Source organism: Phoenix dactylifera, chromosome 1, assembly GCF_051530095.1.
Source record: "Phoenix dactylifera cultivar Ajwa chromosome 1, Ajwa_hap1_PhDact_Kaust_v1.1, whole genome shotgun sequence".
NCBI classification, from domain to species: Eukaryota; Viridiplantae; Streptophyta; class Magnoliopsida; order Arecales; family Arecaceae; genus Phoenix; species Phoenix dactylifera.
The window spans coordinates 25463703-25482469 of NC_143190.1; the positions used below are offsets into that span (position 1 = coordinate 25463703).

At 40.5% G+C, this 18767-nt stretch overlaps 1 protein-coding gene across 2 annotated transcripts in view; it reads right to left on the reverse strand.

The window, feature by feature from the left end:
• The window catches only part of LOC103697533 (uncharacterized), a 34200-nt gene extending 15723 nt beyond the window's left edge, over positions 1-18477 (reverse strand). The window contains exons 1-2 of one of the 2 annotated variants that reach the window (XM_039121287.3): positions 18101-18477; positions 16204-17911 (exon numbers count right to left, since the gene is read on the reverse strand). In XM_039121287.3, the coding sequence (XP_038977215.3) occupies positions 16204-17898 (1695 nt within the window). In that variant the 5' untranslated portion in view covers positions 17899-17911; positions 18101-18477. The remainder of the gene's footprint in view (positions 1-16203; positions 17912-18100) is intronic. The other variant, XM_088721128.2, reaches the window with a different exon arrangement.
• Between the last annotated feature and the right edge of the window lie 290 nt (positions 18478-18767).

The window sequence follows — 18767 nt, forward strand, 5'->3', positions numbered from 1 at the left end:
TGGATAAGAAAGAAGCCAAACCACGCTTAATACGATGGATACTTCTACTCCAAGAATTTGACATCACTATCAAAGATAAAAATCGAGTAGAGAATATGGTTGCTGACCATTTATCACGACTAGTTTTTAATGATTCGGTGCCACAGTTTTCCATCAATGACTCATTCCCCGAAGAGCAGTTGTTTGCACTTTCTACTATGCCATGGTATGCTGACATTGTAAACTTTCTTGTCACGAACCCGATGCCGGAGCATTGAGGATCGAATGATAAGAATAATTTCTTGCGTGAAGGAGTTATTATTATGATGCCCCCTATTTGTTCAAGTATTGCAATGATCAAATCTTTAAAAGATGCATACCGGATCATGAGATGCAAAGTGTACTCTCTTTTTGTCATGCCAGTGCTTGCGGAGGACACTTTGCATCTAAGAAAACGGCAGCTAAGGTGTTGCAATGTGGTTTTTATTGGCCTACACTATTTAAAGATGCTCACGAGTTCTGTAGGACATGTGACCCATGTCGTGTTGGAAGTCTAACTCGTAGGCAAATGATGCCTCTTCAGCCCATTACTGCTATTGAAATTTTTGACGTGGGGCATTGATTTCATAGGTCCATTTCCGCCATCTTTTGGATATGAGTACATTTTAGTTGGTGTTATGTGTCCAAATGGGTAGAAGCTGTCTTGTCGAACAAATGACCACAAACCAGTTTTAAAATTTCTTAAAGAAAACATATTTTCTAGGTTTGGGATGCCCAAGGTTATAATTAGTGATGGGGAAAAATATTTCTATAATAAGCCGTTTGAGATCCTATTACGAAAGTACGGCATCACCCATAGAATTGCAACCCCTTATCACCCGCAGACTAGTGGCCAAGTAGAGTTAGCCAATCGAAAGATTAAACGAATTTTAGAGAAAACGGTGAATCCATCATGCAAAGACTGGTCTTTAAAACTTTTTGACGCATTGTGGGCTTACCGTACTGCTTATAAAACTATTCTTGGTATGTCCCCATCTCGGCTAGTCTATGGAAAAGCATGTCATCTACCTGTTGAAATAGAGCATAAATCGTATTGCGCCATTAAAAAATTAAACTTTGAATTGCAAGATGCTGGTTTAGCTAGAAAATTACAATTAAGTGAGTTGAATGAAATTCGTCGGGATGCGTATGACAATGCTAGACTTTGTAAAGAACGAATGAAAATTAGGCACGATAAATCGATTCTAAGAAAATCTTTTGAACCTTCACAAAAAGTTCTTTGTTATGACTCTCGCTTACATCTGTTTCCTGGAAAGTTACGATCAAGATGGACAGATCCTTTCATTGTAAAAACTGTTTTCCACACGGGGCAGTTGAGATTGAGAATCCACAGAATGGCAAAATTTTTAATGTAAATGGACAGATTAAAATCTTTTCTTGAGAATTTTGCAGATGAAGAGGACTCCTTTCCCTTGGGGAGCCTTCTTATGACTGAGCTTGACGGCAAAGGTATGTGTATATTAGTTAGAATTATTTTTTTTCTTTTATTTCTAGTTTACTTCTTATTTTGTAGGTCTTCTTTTCTGGATATCAACAGCTCAAGGTATTCACTCTTCTCTCCAATATTATTTTCCCTATTGTCTCTCATATATAGTTTTCTTGCATCTTTTACATTGAGGACAATGCAATGTTTAAGTTTTGGGGAGGAAAATATTTTGCTTTGAAAAAAAAATATTTTTGCATTTGATTTATGCCGTTACTTTCTTTTCTGAGCAAATGCACATGTATGTTCATATTAAGTTTGTGCAACTATTAAGGCAAGGAACACATGCATACGATGACTGATCAGAGACCTATTATTAGATCCCCGCACGTGTACTTAATGACAATAGGAAAGCCTCAGGAGTTCACATTTGTTAACTGCATTTTTGTTAGGCTTATCCGTAAAAGAAGTACGAGTATTCTTGTTCGTACCATAACGTTCATGATTTGGTTTTCACATAAAGATAAAGGTTGAATATCCTGACTAGATTACTTAGGTGCCTTATGATCCAACCTTGGTTGACCTATAGTCACGATACAGTCACATATATAATAAAAAATACCTATATGGTTCAGTCTACCTTCTCTTTTCTTGCATAATTATTATAAAAAAAACAAACAAACAAACAAACAAAAAAATCCTTATGATGACAAGTCTAGCCTCGTGGCGTAGTCTAGTTCGAGTAATTAAGTCTGAGGGGTGTTTCACCTAATGTCTTGAACCAACTGGATCGGGGATCATTGGTTGAAAGCTCGCTACATGGACCTTACTAGAGCCTAATGGGGTTGGACAGTTGTAGTCGTCATATGTGTTGAAAATAAAATAAAATAAAATAAAAATAAGCATGAATGAGTTGGTCAGGCTGAACCCAGTGACGTGGTAATGGCTGGTTTGAGTCCATCGTATTGGACCTCTGTGTACCTGGATTGTTTAGTTGAGATTGATAGCTTTCTTTACATGCGAACCATTCTTGACAAATTTAAACAACATATGATATTCTGAAAATTTGATGGATCAGGTTCTAACAAATTGTAGAAAACACTTGTGGACTTGAGTAGTGCACCTAAAACTCAGGCAGTGTCCTGTTGTGGTGGAAGTATTAGTACTCTGAGAAAGTCATACTATTTTATACACACTGCACTTTTATATTTTTCTTGCTTTGATAGTTGCCATGCTTGAAAATATATATTAATTAATTACATGTGTATTAGCTTAGAATTTATTTCGCATTTTTATTAGGTTCTCATGTCATGTCATATCATTCATGATGTTTGTGAGTAACATCTCTGCAAACCCTCACGAGACAACACTCGTCCATTAGGGTAACCTAGGAGTTTAACGGCTTGTTGCACGTGCTAAGTGCAATCGTGATGCCCTACGAAAATGGGTACATATCTTAGTTTTATGTCTTTAGCTTCAATAAAAATTCATAGGTTAAACCACACCTTTTGCACTCTCATTTTATTATTTGCTCGTTAATTACTAGAGACTAGCAATAAGCTAGTTGGAGGGTGTGATGAGAGCACAAAAGTGCGATCTACACATCACTTAAATTAGTATTATTGCTAACAAATAATGATAAAAGTGCTGCATTAATATTATATTTTTGTGGGGTGCAGGTGATAGTAAATCGAAGCTAAAATGCGCATTGGGTCCAAAAAGATGCATCACCGCAGGTGACCAGCCAACCGCATGGTTCAACCCCAGTTGCACACTAGGAGGCTAAGTTCAGCCATCCAGTTCATTGCAACCAATTCCCAGCAGCCCGTGCATCTCATCCCGATGGAGCCCGCGTGCAGCCCATCCTCCCGCGTGGAAGAATCGCGAAGCATCCTCCGCGTCTGCTTCTCCCAAGCGTCCCAGCATGCGACCCCTCATCCCGTGTCCGTGCAACCTCCAAACATCCCGAATCCCAGCTTCCTTCCGCGTATTCCTTGCATTCCTCGCGTCTCAATCCCCAGCAAAGATCTCGTTCCCAGCTCCCGTGCACAATCTCAGGCGTCCATTTGAAGGAGCTCGCGCTTCAGCATCCACGAGCCTCCCCTTTTCCGCTTGGATCCGTCCGCGTGCAGCCTCCCAGCATCATCCCGTGTCCAAGCTTTCGCGTCCGCAATCAGCTCGCTTCCCAGCTGTCCATGGTTCAGCTACCACGCACATCCTCCGTTCCCAGATCCACTCTCACGCATTTTCGGATCTTTCTCCCCACCAGCGTGTCATCCGAATCCCAAGCTCAGCCTCCGCCTGCCTCACGCGCCTCCCAGCCGTCCGCGTGCAACCCATCATCCCACGAGTGATCCACAGCGTCCGCGAGCCAGCTCCATCTCCTTATTCCGTTCGTGAGCGTCTTCCCATCCGTCCGCATCCAGCCGTCCACGTCCGAGCTCCCACGATTCCGCGTCCAGGTATCTCGCAACTGGCATTAGGGATTCATCGGGGGATATAGAAAGTTTCTCCCTCGGCTGAAGAGCTCGGATATCTCATTTGAAAGAAGAAAACAGAGGAGGCAGCCATTCAAAGAAAGAAAAGAAAAAAGAAGAAGAAACAGGGCATCCCCTGTTTCCGAAAAGAAAAAAATAAAAGGGAGGCTAATGTTTGAAATGAGTGGCTGATTTCTTAGGGAGGGTGATGGAGGAACCTTTGATGTATTGCTCTTTGAAGTAAACTCTGAACTTTTCGCTTTGAATGACTTATATCCACTGATATGTTCTTGATCCATGCATAGTTATTTCATAGATAGTTCTTTAATGGCTTATGTATATTGATATATGGATTGCTTTAGTATTTGATTCGTCGTAGACATAGTAACCACGATGAATGCTTAAAAGTTGAGTTTATATGTTCATGAAATATATACCATGATTAGATCTATCCTACCGTTAATCTTTAATCAAGAACCATAGAGTTTATTTTTTGGATGCAATATCATCAAGGGGGATTCCAGATCCCTACCATCTTTATTTCATTGAACTTTGTTTATTGATATATTATTCTCTGCTTTTAATTTCTGAAAATCAAAACATCTTCTTAATCCACAAATTTATTGAATTAATTAATCTAAAATTATACTAAATAATCTCATATATATTTCGTTCCCTGAGGATTCAACCTCGGACTCCCGAGAATTTACTACTTGTGCGATTCTCCTATACTTGGGAGAGCAGTTCTGTGACGCATCAACATTATATTTGGTGCTACAGATAATTCTCTTTGCAAAGAATTTGCTAAGTTGATGCAAGGTGAGTTTGAGATGAGCATGATGAGAGAACTCAACTTTTTCTTCGGACTCCAGATCAAGCAAACTAAGGAATGGATCTTCATCAACCAAGCTACATACACAAAGGAAATACTCAATGTTTGGAAAGGAAGATTACAAGGAAATAGGCACTCCAATAAACTCTTCTAGTAAGCTTGATAGAGACAAAAAAAGGTAAGAGCATAGACACTAAATTTTATAGAGGTATAATTAGATCTCAGCTCTATCTTACTGCTGATAGGCCAGATATAGTATTTAGCGTAAGTATATGTGCTAAATATCAGTCAGAACCTAAAAAATCACACTTATCAACTGTCAAAAGAATTCTTAGATACCTGAGAGGGACATCTAACATAGGCTTATGATACTCTAAAGATTCTTGTTTTGATTTAATTGCATATTCAGATGCTGATTTTGCTGGATATAAACTAGATAGAAAGAGCACTAGTGGCACATGTCAATTCTTAAGTGCTAACTTAATTTCATGGTTCAGCAAAAAGCAGAATTCAGTTGCACTGCCAACGGCTGAGGCCGAGTATGTTGCAGCTGGAAGCTGCTGTGCTCATGTGCTATGGATTAAGCAGCAATTAGAAGATTATGGAATTAAACTTGATAAAATTTTCATAAAATGTGATAATACAAGTGCAATCAATTTAACTAAAAAATCAGGACAACATTCCAAAGCAAAACACATTAAAATTAGACATCACTTTAATAGAGATCATGTGCAAATGGAAACATAAATCTTGAACATGTGTGTATTGAAAGACAATTGACAGATATATTTACAAAACTCCTTAGTGAGGATAGATTTTGCATGCTTAGAAAAGAATTAAGAGTATGTGACCCCTTTGCATAAAAAAGGTCAAAAGTTTCAGGATACACTCCTCTCATCTCCAAAATCTTCTCATGTGATTTAAAACATTGCTCAAATGATCAATTTAAAACCTCTTCATGAGCATTATTGACCCTTGAGAATTGGTTAGGCTCAGATCAAAAATTTATTATCAAAGAAATATTTTTTTTTGGCTGATCTCGGGTCGACCCGAGACTGTGGTCGGGTCGACTCCAGCTCGAGCCGACCCGAATAGTGGTTCGAGTCGACTCGACAGCGGGGGGCCTACTCTTTTAAGTCGGCCGAAAGTCCCCAAAATGGCTATTTCCTCCTTCCAAACGTGCCCTTGCTCCTTAAAAAATCCCTTTCCACTCCTCCATTGACCTCCAATCACCAGTAAATCGCTATTCCTTCCTCTCCCACGTCGGTCAATCATCTTGTACGGAAGGATTGTGTGAAAATGGCACCAAAGAGAGCCGTGGCCAAGCGACCTAGAAGGGTTACTCGTTCATCTACAGTTGAGGAGCAAGATAGAGCCCGAGATGAAGTTCCTCCACAAAGCGAAGCCCATGTAGAGTCTTCTCAGCCCCCTTCCCCTTCGGTATTGCTTGCCAAATTCGCGGGGAAGCCCGTAACTACAGGTAGAAAATTTGATTTTCATTTTTTGGACCGCGAGAGATTTAGGCTGAGTAGATGGATACAGCAGTAGGGATGGGAGTACCTCTGCTCCTTGGATGTGCTGACCTACCCAGGGTTAGTTCGTGAGTTTTATTCATCATTACGAGTTGGTTCGGGAAAGATTGAGTCCGACGTCCGAGGGGTCCGGATTGTCCTAAGCAGAGTCTCAGTCACCTACTACATTTACCGAGTGAGGGTTCTGTACCCGTCAGATCAGTAGACAGGATTAGAGCCATGCAAATGGTCATGGAGAGAGATGAGCTAGAGTACTTTAATGACCTGATTGCGAGTTCATTATATGCGGAGATGCATTTGCTTCATAGTTTCATCGGACGGATTTTATTTCCAAAGAGCAGGAGATTTGATTATATATCTGAGCGTGAGCTAGTTATTATGGAGTACGTCATTCAGGGCATTCTCCTGAATCTTCCGGCGATGATGATGAGACAGATACGTAAGGTTGTATCAGGGCGAAGGCATCCTTACCCTATGGTATGGTACTTTGATCTTTAGAGAGCATCAGATTTGTCTAGAGGGAGAGATCTCCAGGGCACTGCTACACACTGACACCTACATCTGATTGAGCAGAATCCTGCAGGAATGGGGGTTTTCCTATCTTATCTAGGATTCATCCTTATCTTGTACATGAAAAGTGGAGTTCGTGAGGGACTTGTAATTGGAGGTTGCTCCTTTATAAGAGGACCCTCAAAGGGGAGGGGTTGGTATCAGGTAGAGCTGGAGAGACCAGAAGAGCTTATTGTAATCAGTTGAGTGGTTATTCAATAAAGTTCTCTTCCCCTGTATTTCTCCTTCTCCTTCATGGTATTTTCTGGTGTCGTGCTTCGCTGCATTATTGTTGTTAGGTGTGACCTAAGTCATAGAGACTAGGTTCCCATGCCAGAAAGGCTGATCGGTTCTTTTCGGTAGACCGAGCCGCACGTTGTTGGGATCTGCTCTAAGATCCCTTCGTACGTGACACTATGACCCATATGGATACAGATATGAATTGGTACGTCTAAGGCATCTTCCAGTGGTTACTATCTTACACAACCTAGAGCATCTTACGCGTCGGATTTTGTTTTCGGCTTATTTAGATGGGCCCATTCACAATTGTTTTATTAGCTAGAAGACACCTCTCAGAGCTATAGCTTCAGCAAGAGATCCGAGAATGCTTATAATCCAGAGTGCATTCTTTATGAGATGAACATACAACTACAATGTCGTTTGATTAGAGGAGTGGGTTGATGTGCCTCCTGACTATGTTAATGATCCGGATATCTAGATTTTAGATAACGGTATATATATTGTACTATAAATATATATAAATTGATTATATTATTTTATATTTTTACCTTACTAGTTAATTTTAGAATATATCATATTGCTTCTTGTAATATGCAACATTGTACTAATCATTTTATATTTTGTATCACTTTAAAACAACAAGATGAATCATTTAGGTTAAATTGGGATCATAGAAACGTCAAAAAACATCAAAAAATATTAAATGACTTAAAATTATTGAAAAAGTTGAAAAAAATTGAATACCAATTAATTAAACCTGAAACACAAAAAAAAGGATGTGCCGATTCTGCCGCCCAAGCGTACTATGTGTCGGTACAGTACCGAACTGGCATCATATCAACTTGCCAGCCGATCGGTATGGATCCCGGTGCCGGTTCGGCGGACCTTAATTTGTAATGCTAATGGGTGTATATAGAGCAATGATATTATTGGAGATTTCCAAAATCAAGTGAAAAGTTAATGTGCAAGAAAATATAAATGATATACATATATATATATGAAGGTTAAGGAATATAATTTGCATTTTTTATTTTTCTTACTTATTTTTTATGTTTTCATGACTTTTTGTTTTTTTCTTCATAGTTTCAGATTTTTCATTATATTCAGAATTGCAAATTTCTCACAGAGAATTGGAGGCTTGCATGACATTTATTAGTTAGCTCCTATCTCCAACATGTCAGTTCAATTACTAGAATAAATTTGCAAAGAACTAAGCCTAATAATTTCTATGTTATCGATAAAAGGAAATTGCCCAAGCATCTTTTAGGAAATCTAATAGCTTTTAAAAGATAGTCCTTGGAAGTTGACATTAAACTATTATGGTTGTAATCATAGTCTGCCGAACCGGTACACCGGACCGGTTTATACCAGTGCCGAACCGGTCTGCATAGTACTGCGCATTGTAAATGCATACCGGTGCGAACCGATCCGGTTCGCACGGATACAAGGCAGTATCAAGCTTGTACTAGTCTGGTTCGCACCAAGGGGCCGGAACCGTTTTCCACCACGGTACCGAACCGATCCGGTTTGTGCTGAACCTACCGGTACGGGCCGATTTAGCATACCATGGTTGTAATGCATCACTATAAATCTATAACTATAACATCTAACCTTTTCCTAACTATTTGGGATTGGCTTTACTGGATCCTCATTCACCAATATCCTTTCTAGTTTTACAATATCCTTTTTAATATTCTCATTTTTGTAAAACTCCACTTGTTTTCACATACTCTCTTCACTCTCTTTACTGTCCAGCACTTTGAGCCATACAACATGGTAGACTTTGTTGCTGTCCTATAAAATTTTTCATAAGTCTCCAAGTATGTGCCTATTACATAATATGCTAGATACACCTTGCCACTTCATCCAACCAACTCTAATTCCATTACATGTATATTTGTCTATCTTAAACAACCAAACCAATCACTTTGTGGTAACTTTTAGTCATCATTCATAATTAGTATCACATCTTCATTCCATTCTGACTAAATAATGTCATATATTCTGTCTTTGTTTTACTAACCTTTAAGCCCCTATCCTCTAAAGTTTTCCTTCATAACTCCAATTTAGTATTTAATCTAGTTCTCTTTTCATCAATCAACACTATATCATCTGTATATAACATACACCATTGCTATATTACAAAAAGTGTTACTTTACCCAGAAGATCAACTTGGTGAGCCCATTAAATTTGGTTCAATTATGTGTAATTTTTGACATAGTGAACAATTTTTTTGACGCAGGGGCGGAAGGAGATGCAGAGGGCTTTCTTTGCTATCAGCAGACCTGGGGTCGACCCGTGCTAAGCTGGGGTCGACTCGAGGTAGGTCGGGTCGACTCGTGACAGGCTGGGGTTGACTCTCTCAGAGAATCCAGAGAACGGGTTCTTCTGTTTTCCAGCTGGGGTCGACTCAAGGGTCCTTAGGGTCGACTCGAGCAAGGTTGGAGTCGACTCGAGTTATGAAGGGGTCGACTCGCTGGGCGTATCAGGGAACGAGCTCTCGTTGTACCAGACGAGTCGACCTGAGAGGCTCTGGAGGTCGACTTGGGTCGACTTTCGAGTCGACTCGATGAAGTTGGAGTCGACTCTTTCAGAAAATCCTGAACTTCACGGACGGGCTGATCTCGTGGAACTTGATCCGGACGTGAATTCTTAGGAAAAAGTGATGGGATTTGGATTATGGGAGATGTGGGAGAAAGGCTAGATGATGATGGAATGATTCCAGAAGATTTAAACAAAGAAAAAAAACTTGATTCAAAGAAAGATAAGGAAGAGATGGTTGTGGGAGTCTCACCCAAACCAAATCAACCGGGCAGGAGGAGAAGAGGAATCTCACCCCTTTCCTTCAGCCTGTTGGCGTCACACCAAGGAAGAAGAGTCTCTCTTCACGAAACAAAGGGTCTATTAACTCAAATATTTTCTGCATTTTACTCTTCAAACCTTCCTTTATATAGAGAGGAAAGCTGGGAAAAGATAAGGACTACAATTCCGAATTTAGTTGGACTCTTAACCAGATAAGGACTCTTTTTAAACCTTCAATCTCCTAATTGATCACCTAAACAACTTACCAAATGAGGCTTAGCCACATGTGACAGCCTTTATTTGCGTGACAACGCGAGAGAATGGATGGGATTCCAGCCGCAAGCAATTGGGACTCTTCTTGCGCATGGAATCAAAATCCACTTCTTTGGGACTCAATCCAATTGACAGGTGATTATTCCTAATCAACCAATGACCCACTTGACACCTTGGACTCAATCTAATTAGGCGTCAAAGACACTAAACCATTGTGAATTAATTCACTTATTACAAGGACTCAACAACTTGGGACTCAATTTCCTCATGCACCTTGACCCAATGTTCATGGACTAAGGCGTGAGGAGGATGCTCCTGCATCACTTTTGGCCCCTGTTATTTGATTCACTAAAGCCATCCAAATCCAAACAAAATCATCAATGCTTGCATTAGTCTGCATTCAGATATCATTGAATGAAGAGATGCCACTTTACAAAGCCATAAGATGGTGTACCCAATTAACTTATGAAGTGTAAAAGGAGAAATAATGTAAAGGCATACTAAAATAACCCTTTACAATGGATAAGAATTTGCAAAATAGGAGTTAGTGATAAGATCAAGTGAAAAGAAGAAAAATCTAGAAAAGGAGCCAAATAAAAAGAGAATCAAAGAAAGAAATATAGAAGTAGAAAAATAAGTTTTCTTCCGAGGGCCTAGAATTAAACAAAGATGGGTCTATTTAAAGTAAAGACATATTAAGCTGGGTTATTACAAAAACAATATCTAATTGATCGGTTATTTGCAAGTTGATTTTTGGAATATTTTAAGGATGGTTAACTCACATGATTCTTAAGCCATCAAGTAGCATGAAAATCTCATTAGCTTTATAGATTATTGTGTTTTATTGTTTATGACTTTTAATGTTTGAGGTTAATAATGAAGCTACTAGTGTCAAAAGAAAAATGAATTTTTTGAATCTTATCTGTCTTTATTATCTTGACAAATGACCCAATGTTTCAGACAGGGTTCTGTTGGACACCTAACAGTAATTAGTAAGCAATAAGTTCAGATACTGTGAGGAACATAAAGCATTATCCCAAAAAGAAAGTTTAGAAGAGCTTTTAATCAGGAGAGAGAAAGAAAAAGCTTCTGCACTTACCATCAGGCTAGAAAGAGAAGAACCAAAAGAAAATCAGATTCTATTGTCTTCAGTAATTTGCGAAAGAAAACTAAAAATTACTGAATATGGCATTAGTTTAAGACTTGCAAGCAAAATTAGCCAACCTGTCTGCCGCAGAATTAGTTACCCAAATATGATGAACTGCCATAGTTTAAGAATTAGCCAATATGTCAATTCTCTCAGAAAATAAAATATTATTCATGATGGTCTGCATGTGGCTGGTAATCATATTCACTAACACTGAAGAATCAGATTCCACTAGGATATTACTGAAACATTGTTGACTACATAGCTTTAATTCTAATTCTCAAAATTATCATGGAACCTTAATAAGCTTTGGCAAAAGAATTGCTAATTATATTTGGAGTGCAATTTTCTTGGATAAATTCGAAGACACGTATATGATTAAAAACAAATTTAATTATTTTCTCTTTTACCAGAAGTTTCAAACATTGATTTTCATAACTAGTAATCTAATATCATGGAACTTATCTGCTTAAGAAGTTTTAGAGTTCGGCAATTTGCAATATGGGAAGGGAAGAGTCATCAATCTCAATTTGCAATATGGGAAGGGAATGGTCATCAATCTGGTCAACATATAACATGTGCATCCTTGGTACGATAGATGACAACATTCGTTAGTTATTCTATCTGGAAAATGACAAATATGCAGCATCGCAAGGTAGGAACTATCATAAAGCCACTCAATGCATATGTTGTTATCTAGTATAGGAAGCAAGTTCATGCACAACGTTTATCAAATAATAGAAGAGCAAAATGAAGATCCATGAGATAGCAGGATCAATTAAAATATTACTCGATCTATTTTGCAATTGTCAAATGGCAAGTTGCAAGGCCATCTTCTTCCAAACAATTGATGCACCTTGTTCCAATAGATGGTGTGAAAGATACGCAAATGGAGTAACAGTTTTCGCATACATTGCCAATGAAGGGAGAAATGGGCACAAAAATACCCTAACTTGGGTCTGTTTTGCTATTATTCTGATTTTTATATGAATTAATATGATGTTTCTGTTGTTTGCATGGACTGTTTATGCATTCACGGTTCTCAATTAATAAATGTATAAGATCTGAGGTGGTGGTGGTCCCTTATTTGTTATTCTCTGCCTTTTCTAACTAGTAGGGCCACAATTTAAAGTTGTAGGCTCGTAGCTGACCTCTAAAGAAAGGATCCCACAAAGTATAAAGGGTAATGTCAACAGTGATAGCTGTGAACAACTAGAGATCAGCTAGAGTTGCAATGACACCTTTACTGACAAACTCCCTTCTTTCATCCTCTCTTGCATATCTTGTGGTTATGAGTCCTAGCTAAATAGCATATGTTACCTTTTTCTTTGCCTTTTCATTTCCTCTGGAAGAAATAAAGATCTTTGTCTCTTTCTTGCTCTACCATTTAGTCTTGAGCATTTCATTCAGAGCTAAGCTGTGGAAGTACCTTTTTAGATTTAAAATTTGATCAACTCCTAGAATCTCTGAAAATATCAAGGGGATCTAGACTTGAGTTTACTGATTTCCAATTGTAGATTCAATTGAAAGATCAAATAATATGAATCAATATGGTATTACAGCAATAAGTTCTAGAATTGGAGAGTCAATTTTTCCTTCAACTAAGTGTTATTTGACTCAAAATGTTGGGCAACAATGAGGAGTCAAAAAAAAACCAAGAAAGAACATCAAATGAGATGTAGGTAAAACTAGAAAAGATGAGTGAGAAACAACTGCAAGTATTTGAAAGGTGTTGTAAAGGTTATGTCAGTTGAGGACAAAGTGATGGAGAATAGATTGAGATGATATATACATTCTCAATGAAAATCTAAGGAGATTTTGATCAAGAGAGGTACCTGAATGTGTTCTACAACTTAGAAACAGAGGCAGAGAAAATTTAAGGCGACATGGATTGGAGCTAGGATTTCAAAAAGCTTTGGGTAACAAAAAAGGTAGCCTCTAATACGAATGATTGGGAAATAAGGATTCATTAAGCTGATCCCAACTTTGGGATTAGCTTAATGGTTATAAGTATGGTTTCTGACAACAAATACGAGGCATGGTTCGCTGTATCAAATAATACCACCCCAAACTGAGTACCATGTTGTGTCAGTAACGAACTAGTATTCGGTACAAGAGGCATACCGAGTGTCAATACCACAAACTGACAAATAATGTCACCTTACAAGAATAAAACCAGTACCATGAACCATGGGGGAGAGGTTAAGAGATCATAAAGAAAAGCTTGAGGACATATAGGATGCCTACATGGAGACTTGAAAGGATCTTTCGTCCAACCTTGAAAATCTCGTCCTTCATAAAGGGGATAAAAGCACATGATGAAATTAAAGAAGTAAGACAAGCATTGCTTCATCAAATATAAATAACAGAATGACTATATATATTTGAAAGGTGTTATAAAAGCCAATAAAGGACAAAAGCGATTGAGAATAGATTGAGATGATATCATGGTCTGCTGAACCGACCTGTACCGGTCGGTTCAGCCCGACTGGCACCGGTCCGGTACAGGGGTATAAAACGGTTCCGACCCAAACTGGGTCGGAATCGATTGGTTCTGTACCTGAACCAGTGCGAATCGGCCCGGTTCGCGCCGGTACAAGCCGGTACCGGTGCGAACCGGGCCGGTTCGCACCGGTCCAAGCCACACTTTCCCCGCGCGTGGGTGCGCGGGGAAGAGCGCCCGCGCGCGGGGCAGCGCGCCCCACGCGCGGGGAAGAGCGCCCACGCGGCTAGAGCCCGCGTGCGCCTCTTAATGCCACAGAGTGGCATTTAAAGCCACTCTGTGGCATTTGTTTTTTTTTTTGAAAAACGCGCGCGGACGCGCGAGCGGAGAACGCGCGCCCGCGCGCGATTCCCCGCAGGGAATCGCGCCCGAGCGCCGTTCCCCGCGCGGGGCACCGTGCCCACGCAGGTTGGCAACCCGCGTGGGGGCATTAAATGCCACAGAGTGGCATTAAATGCCACTCTGTGGCATTTGACGCGTCCGCGCGCGCCCGCGCGCGCCGTTTTTTTAATTGGGAACTGCGCGCGGACGCGCGAGCGGAGCGCGCGACCGCGCGCGTTTCCCCGCTAGGAAACGCGCCCAAGCGCGGTTCCCTGCGCGGGGCACCGTGCCCCCGCGGGCTGGCTGCCCGCGTGGGGGCATTAAATGCCACAGAGCATTTGAAGCGTCCGCGCGCGTCCCAGACGCGCGTGGACGTGTTTTGTTTTGTTTTTTTTTAATTTCCGCGCGCGCGGCCGGTTCGGTACCGGTTCCAAGCCGGTACCGAACCGGAACCGTACCGGTGCCGACCGGTACGCCGGTACAATCGGTCTTGCGAACCTTGGATGATATAGACATGTTCAATGAAAATCAAAGAGATTCTTATCAAGAGAGGTAATTGAATGTTATATTCTACAACTTAGAAGAGAAGCAGAGAAATTAAGCAACATGGATTAATTGGAGTTTCAAAAGGATTTCGAAAGCTTGCAATAGCACAAGTGGTAGACCCTTATAGGAATGATTGGGGACTAAGCATTCATTATGCTGATCCTAATGAAGGGACTAGCTTGATGGTTATAAATAGGGTGTTTGCCAACAAATGTGAGCGGTTAGGAAATCATGAAGAAAAGCTCAGATATATAGGATGCCCATATGGAGAACTGGAAGGATCTTCTATCCAACTTTGAAAAATTCTCATCCTTCATGAATGGGACAGATGCACATATGATGAAATTAAGAAGTTAGAACAAGCATTGCTTCATCAAACATAAATAACAAGGGACTAGCAGAAAACACATAAGTTGAAAAAATTAAATGAACTCGATTAAATCCAAGACAAAAGCATGGTAATTTCTAACATCTTTTACAGCATTATGATTTCTTAACCAAGATGACAAAATGTTTATTAACCAGTATGCATGCATGCATGTGTATGTATGTATGTTCCGAAGCCAAGGCGTAACAGTTTTGGGCAACAGCAGACCCTTGGGAACATGTGGGGGCCATGTTGTCCCCAAAAGTTTCAAAATTTTCGTTGATATTGGTGCACAAATCCAACACTGGCGGCCCTCAAATAATTGACCAATATTCATTTAAACAGCAACTCCTATCAGATTTTAGGATGCCTAATATGAGTTGACACCAAGCCCCAAAACTCACTACAATTGAAATAGATCTGCTACAAACACTAAGAAAAAACTAGACCTTGTTAGATTAATAGTGTTCATGACAAATAATCTTGACTAAAGTTTTTAAAGGATATTTAGCCTCAGCATTGAAAAGGCATCAATATTATGCTTCTACTTTTTTCCTTCAAAAATGACATCTTATATAAAGCTGGCAGTTGAAAGCTGAAAGATCCGAATAATTAGCTAAATCATCATTAACGAAGTGACATCTGTGGATCAAATTATGCCTACAGAAAGGGCATTTTGCATAACTTAACAGAAAAATGACTCATTAAAATTAAACATTATCAACATATACTGAAATTGCTAATGAAAAATAGGAATAAAATATGACAGTCTCTAGATCGCCTATTTCAAATCAGCTATAGGAAATGGAAGAATATATGAAACAGTCCAACTAAGAATAAATTTGTGACAAATATGACCAATAAAAGGTACACGTTTATGACATCAACATATTTTGCTTGTTTTGTTGCACATTGCTTGTTTTATTGCAGATAACTTTATGTATTATTTTTAAAGTTCACAGTGGATGCCAGTTACAGAAAGGGCAATCATAGAATTGTTCTCGAACAAATATTACCATGTAGTATTAGTTTAAGGTTTAAAAGAAAATAAAATACAACCATTAGTCCTTCAAACAAACAGAGGATTGACACAAGCAATAGGAGAAAGAAGTAGAGTTGATATTCAAAGTAATTGAGAAGAAAAATGAAACCTGAGGTTGGTTTGCAGCTCCATCTTGTTTGGAATCCCTTTCTCCTACATCCCGAACAGTAATGAAACTATCCATACCATCCACTGATGTACTACACCTTCTTTTCCTTCCTACAGACATACTTGTTCCTGGTGATGCATTTCCATCCAATCTATGTGCAGTAGGAGACAGCTGCTTCTGGACAGAAACAGGAATTGTCATATTTAGCTGTTGGTTTTCTAGCCCTCCCAGTACTGCTTGACCATTAGGGAAGTTAGTTGCTGAAGGAGCTTGACCAGATTCATTAGGCAAACCAGGGGCAATAAGCACAACGTTCAAGGGCTGCTGCATAAGCTTAGGACCATTAGAAGCAGCTACCTGCCTAACTTCTTTTGAGCACTGTTGATTGCCCATGGTTATCTGATTGACAGAATCATTTGTCCAGCTAAGACGATCGGTATTGCCTCCACTGACCAAATTACCAAGCTGTGGCAACATATCAGTATCTTTTGCAGCTATAACCTTTTGAGTAGCCTCCCGCAGAGCAAACATAGCCACATTAAAAATTTCCACTGATGTTGCTCCCTCCTCTGCAAACCTAATCCCTTCTTGATGCAGCCTGTTAAATCGCAAGTTCACAGAACTCTGACTATCTTGCATTATATTCAGCATAGCAGCACTTGGAACTGGTAGTGATGCACGGGCACCACAGTTAATGCGTCTTGTAGGCTTTGGTGGCTGATAGCTCAGCTCATTCCCTACAACAAATGGAGGATGGTTGTGTTCCCTCTCGAAATTTGCAACAACCCATATACCAGAATCTAGTTTCTTCACAACGAGCCTGGCTAAACAACCTACTCTCGTTAAAGCTCGAGATCGCTTAGTTCTTCCATATTTTCTCACATAATAACCCTCCTTGGAACACACAAATCGCCTGCAAATAATTGATCCATCTCGTGCACGTCGGCACTTGCTGATACGAACAGTAAAACCCATATCCTCTGCATATGCATAATAAAATGTCCGGGCGGCTTCTTCAGACTGGAACTGCATACCCTCATACGGTTCAAGATCAGAAGTTCCCTGAGGAAGTGTCGCCACAACCAGTCCTCTCTCGACAGGATTCTCCTTCTCGTCAAGACAAACCTCGACCTTCTTTACTTCCATGAGCATACGGGGCTTGAGGTCCACTTGCCTTGGAGCCACTGGCTCATGGTTGTGTTCCTTAACAAACTTTGTTACAAGCCAACTGCCAGAACTCTGCCTCTTTACCACAAGCATTGCCATGCAACCCACCCTCGTGACTATCCGCTGCCTCTTGCTCCTGGCCTGACCCTTCTGGATATAGAAGCCCTCCTTGGAACAGACAAACCGGCGGCATATGATGCTACCATCGCGCATCGAGCGGTGGCACCTGCTAACACGGACCCGGAAGCCCACACGACAGGCGTAGGCGTTATAGTATGCCCTGGCAGCCTCTTCACCGTCAAACTCCATGCCCACAAAGGGCTCTGCATTTCGGTCCCCCTCATTCACAATCAGCTCCCTCCTATCATAACTCTCTATCATCTCTCCATCCTTCCCAGTGGGGGTCTCGGGGCCATCCATGGCTTCATCCGAGCACTCTATCCCGATGTCCCCCAAATCCGAGTTAGGAGATTCGTCCTCCTCCGGACCCATCTCGGGACCCAACACCTGAGCTTCCAAGGAAGACATCGGTGCTAATCACCTATAAACAAGAAAATTCCATTTTCCTTTTTATTTTTTTGCTTGAAGAAGTTCAAAGGCACGAAACAATATTCATTCACAACGTAAAAGAGAAGAAACGAAATCTGCAAAGATATAGAAGCTCCCAAGAAATCGGTAGATCAAGAAGGAGAGGGGGGAGCAGTAGATGGGTATCAAAATTGATACTCACTTGACGATTCGCAAACTGGATTGGATTGAACGATGGCGAGTGATTATCGGATTACCCCATCGGAGAAGCTACAAGCTAGGGTTTTCTCGTCGAGCGAAGAAGGAAGCGAAGAGCATAACAGCCTCTTTTCTTTGTCCCAGTTGTTCCTGCCGGGGTTCGTCGTTTGTTAAGGTGGTGGTGGTAGTGCTGATTTAAGGTTTTCGTGGCCAAGAAAGGAGGGGCCAACGCGAGGGGCGACCGGGAAGCGCCGGGCTCAAGTGGCAAAGAGAAGCGGTGATCAGAGAAGGCGAATGTCCTCATAACACGGATCTGAAGAAAAGTGGGTCCCTATTCATGGACCTAGAGCATTATTTTTTTACTTATTTCTCGCTACAGGCAACCAAAGGAGCACAGATCTTTTATATAAATACGAAAGTTTGCTGACCTTCCCACTCGGTTGAAAGAGCACTAATAGAGGAGAGCCCTATCCAAAGTGTACATGAATGCAAAGGACTCATCGAACTAAGAGGAAGCCTTAGTGATAAGGATGCAGTATCAGTGCACACAATGGCAAGCCGATCAAGAAGACAGGCGATCCCTATTGCCACAAAGATTGTGGTTGCTTTGTTGAGTGCTTAATTGCCACGAAGATGCAGGACAGCATATCCATCTATTTTAGGAAGTGAAA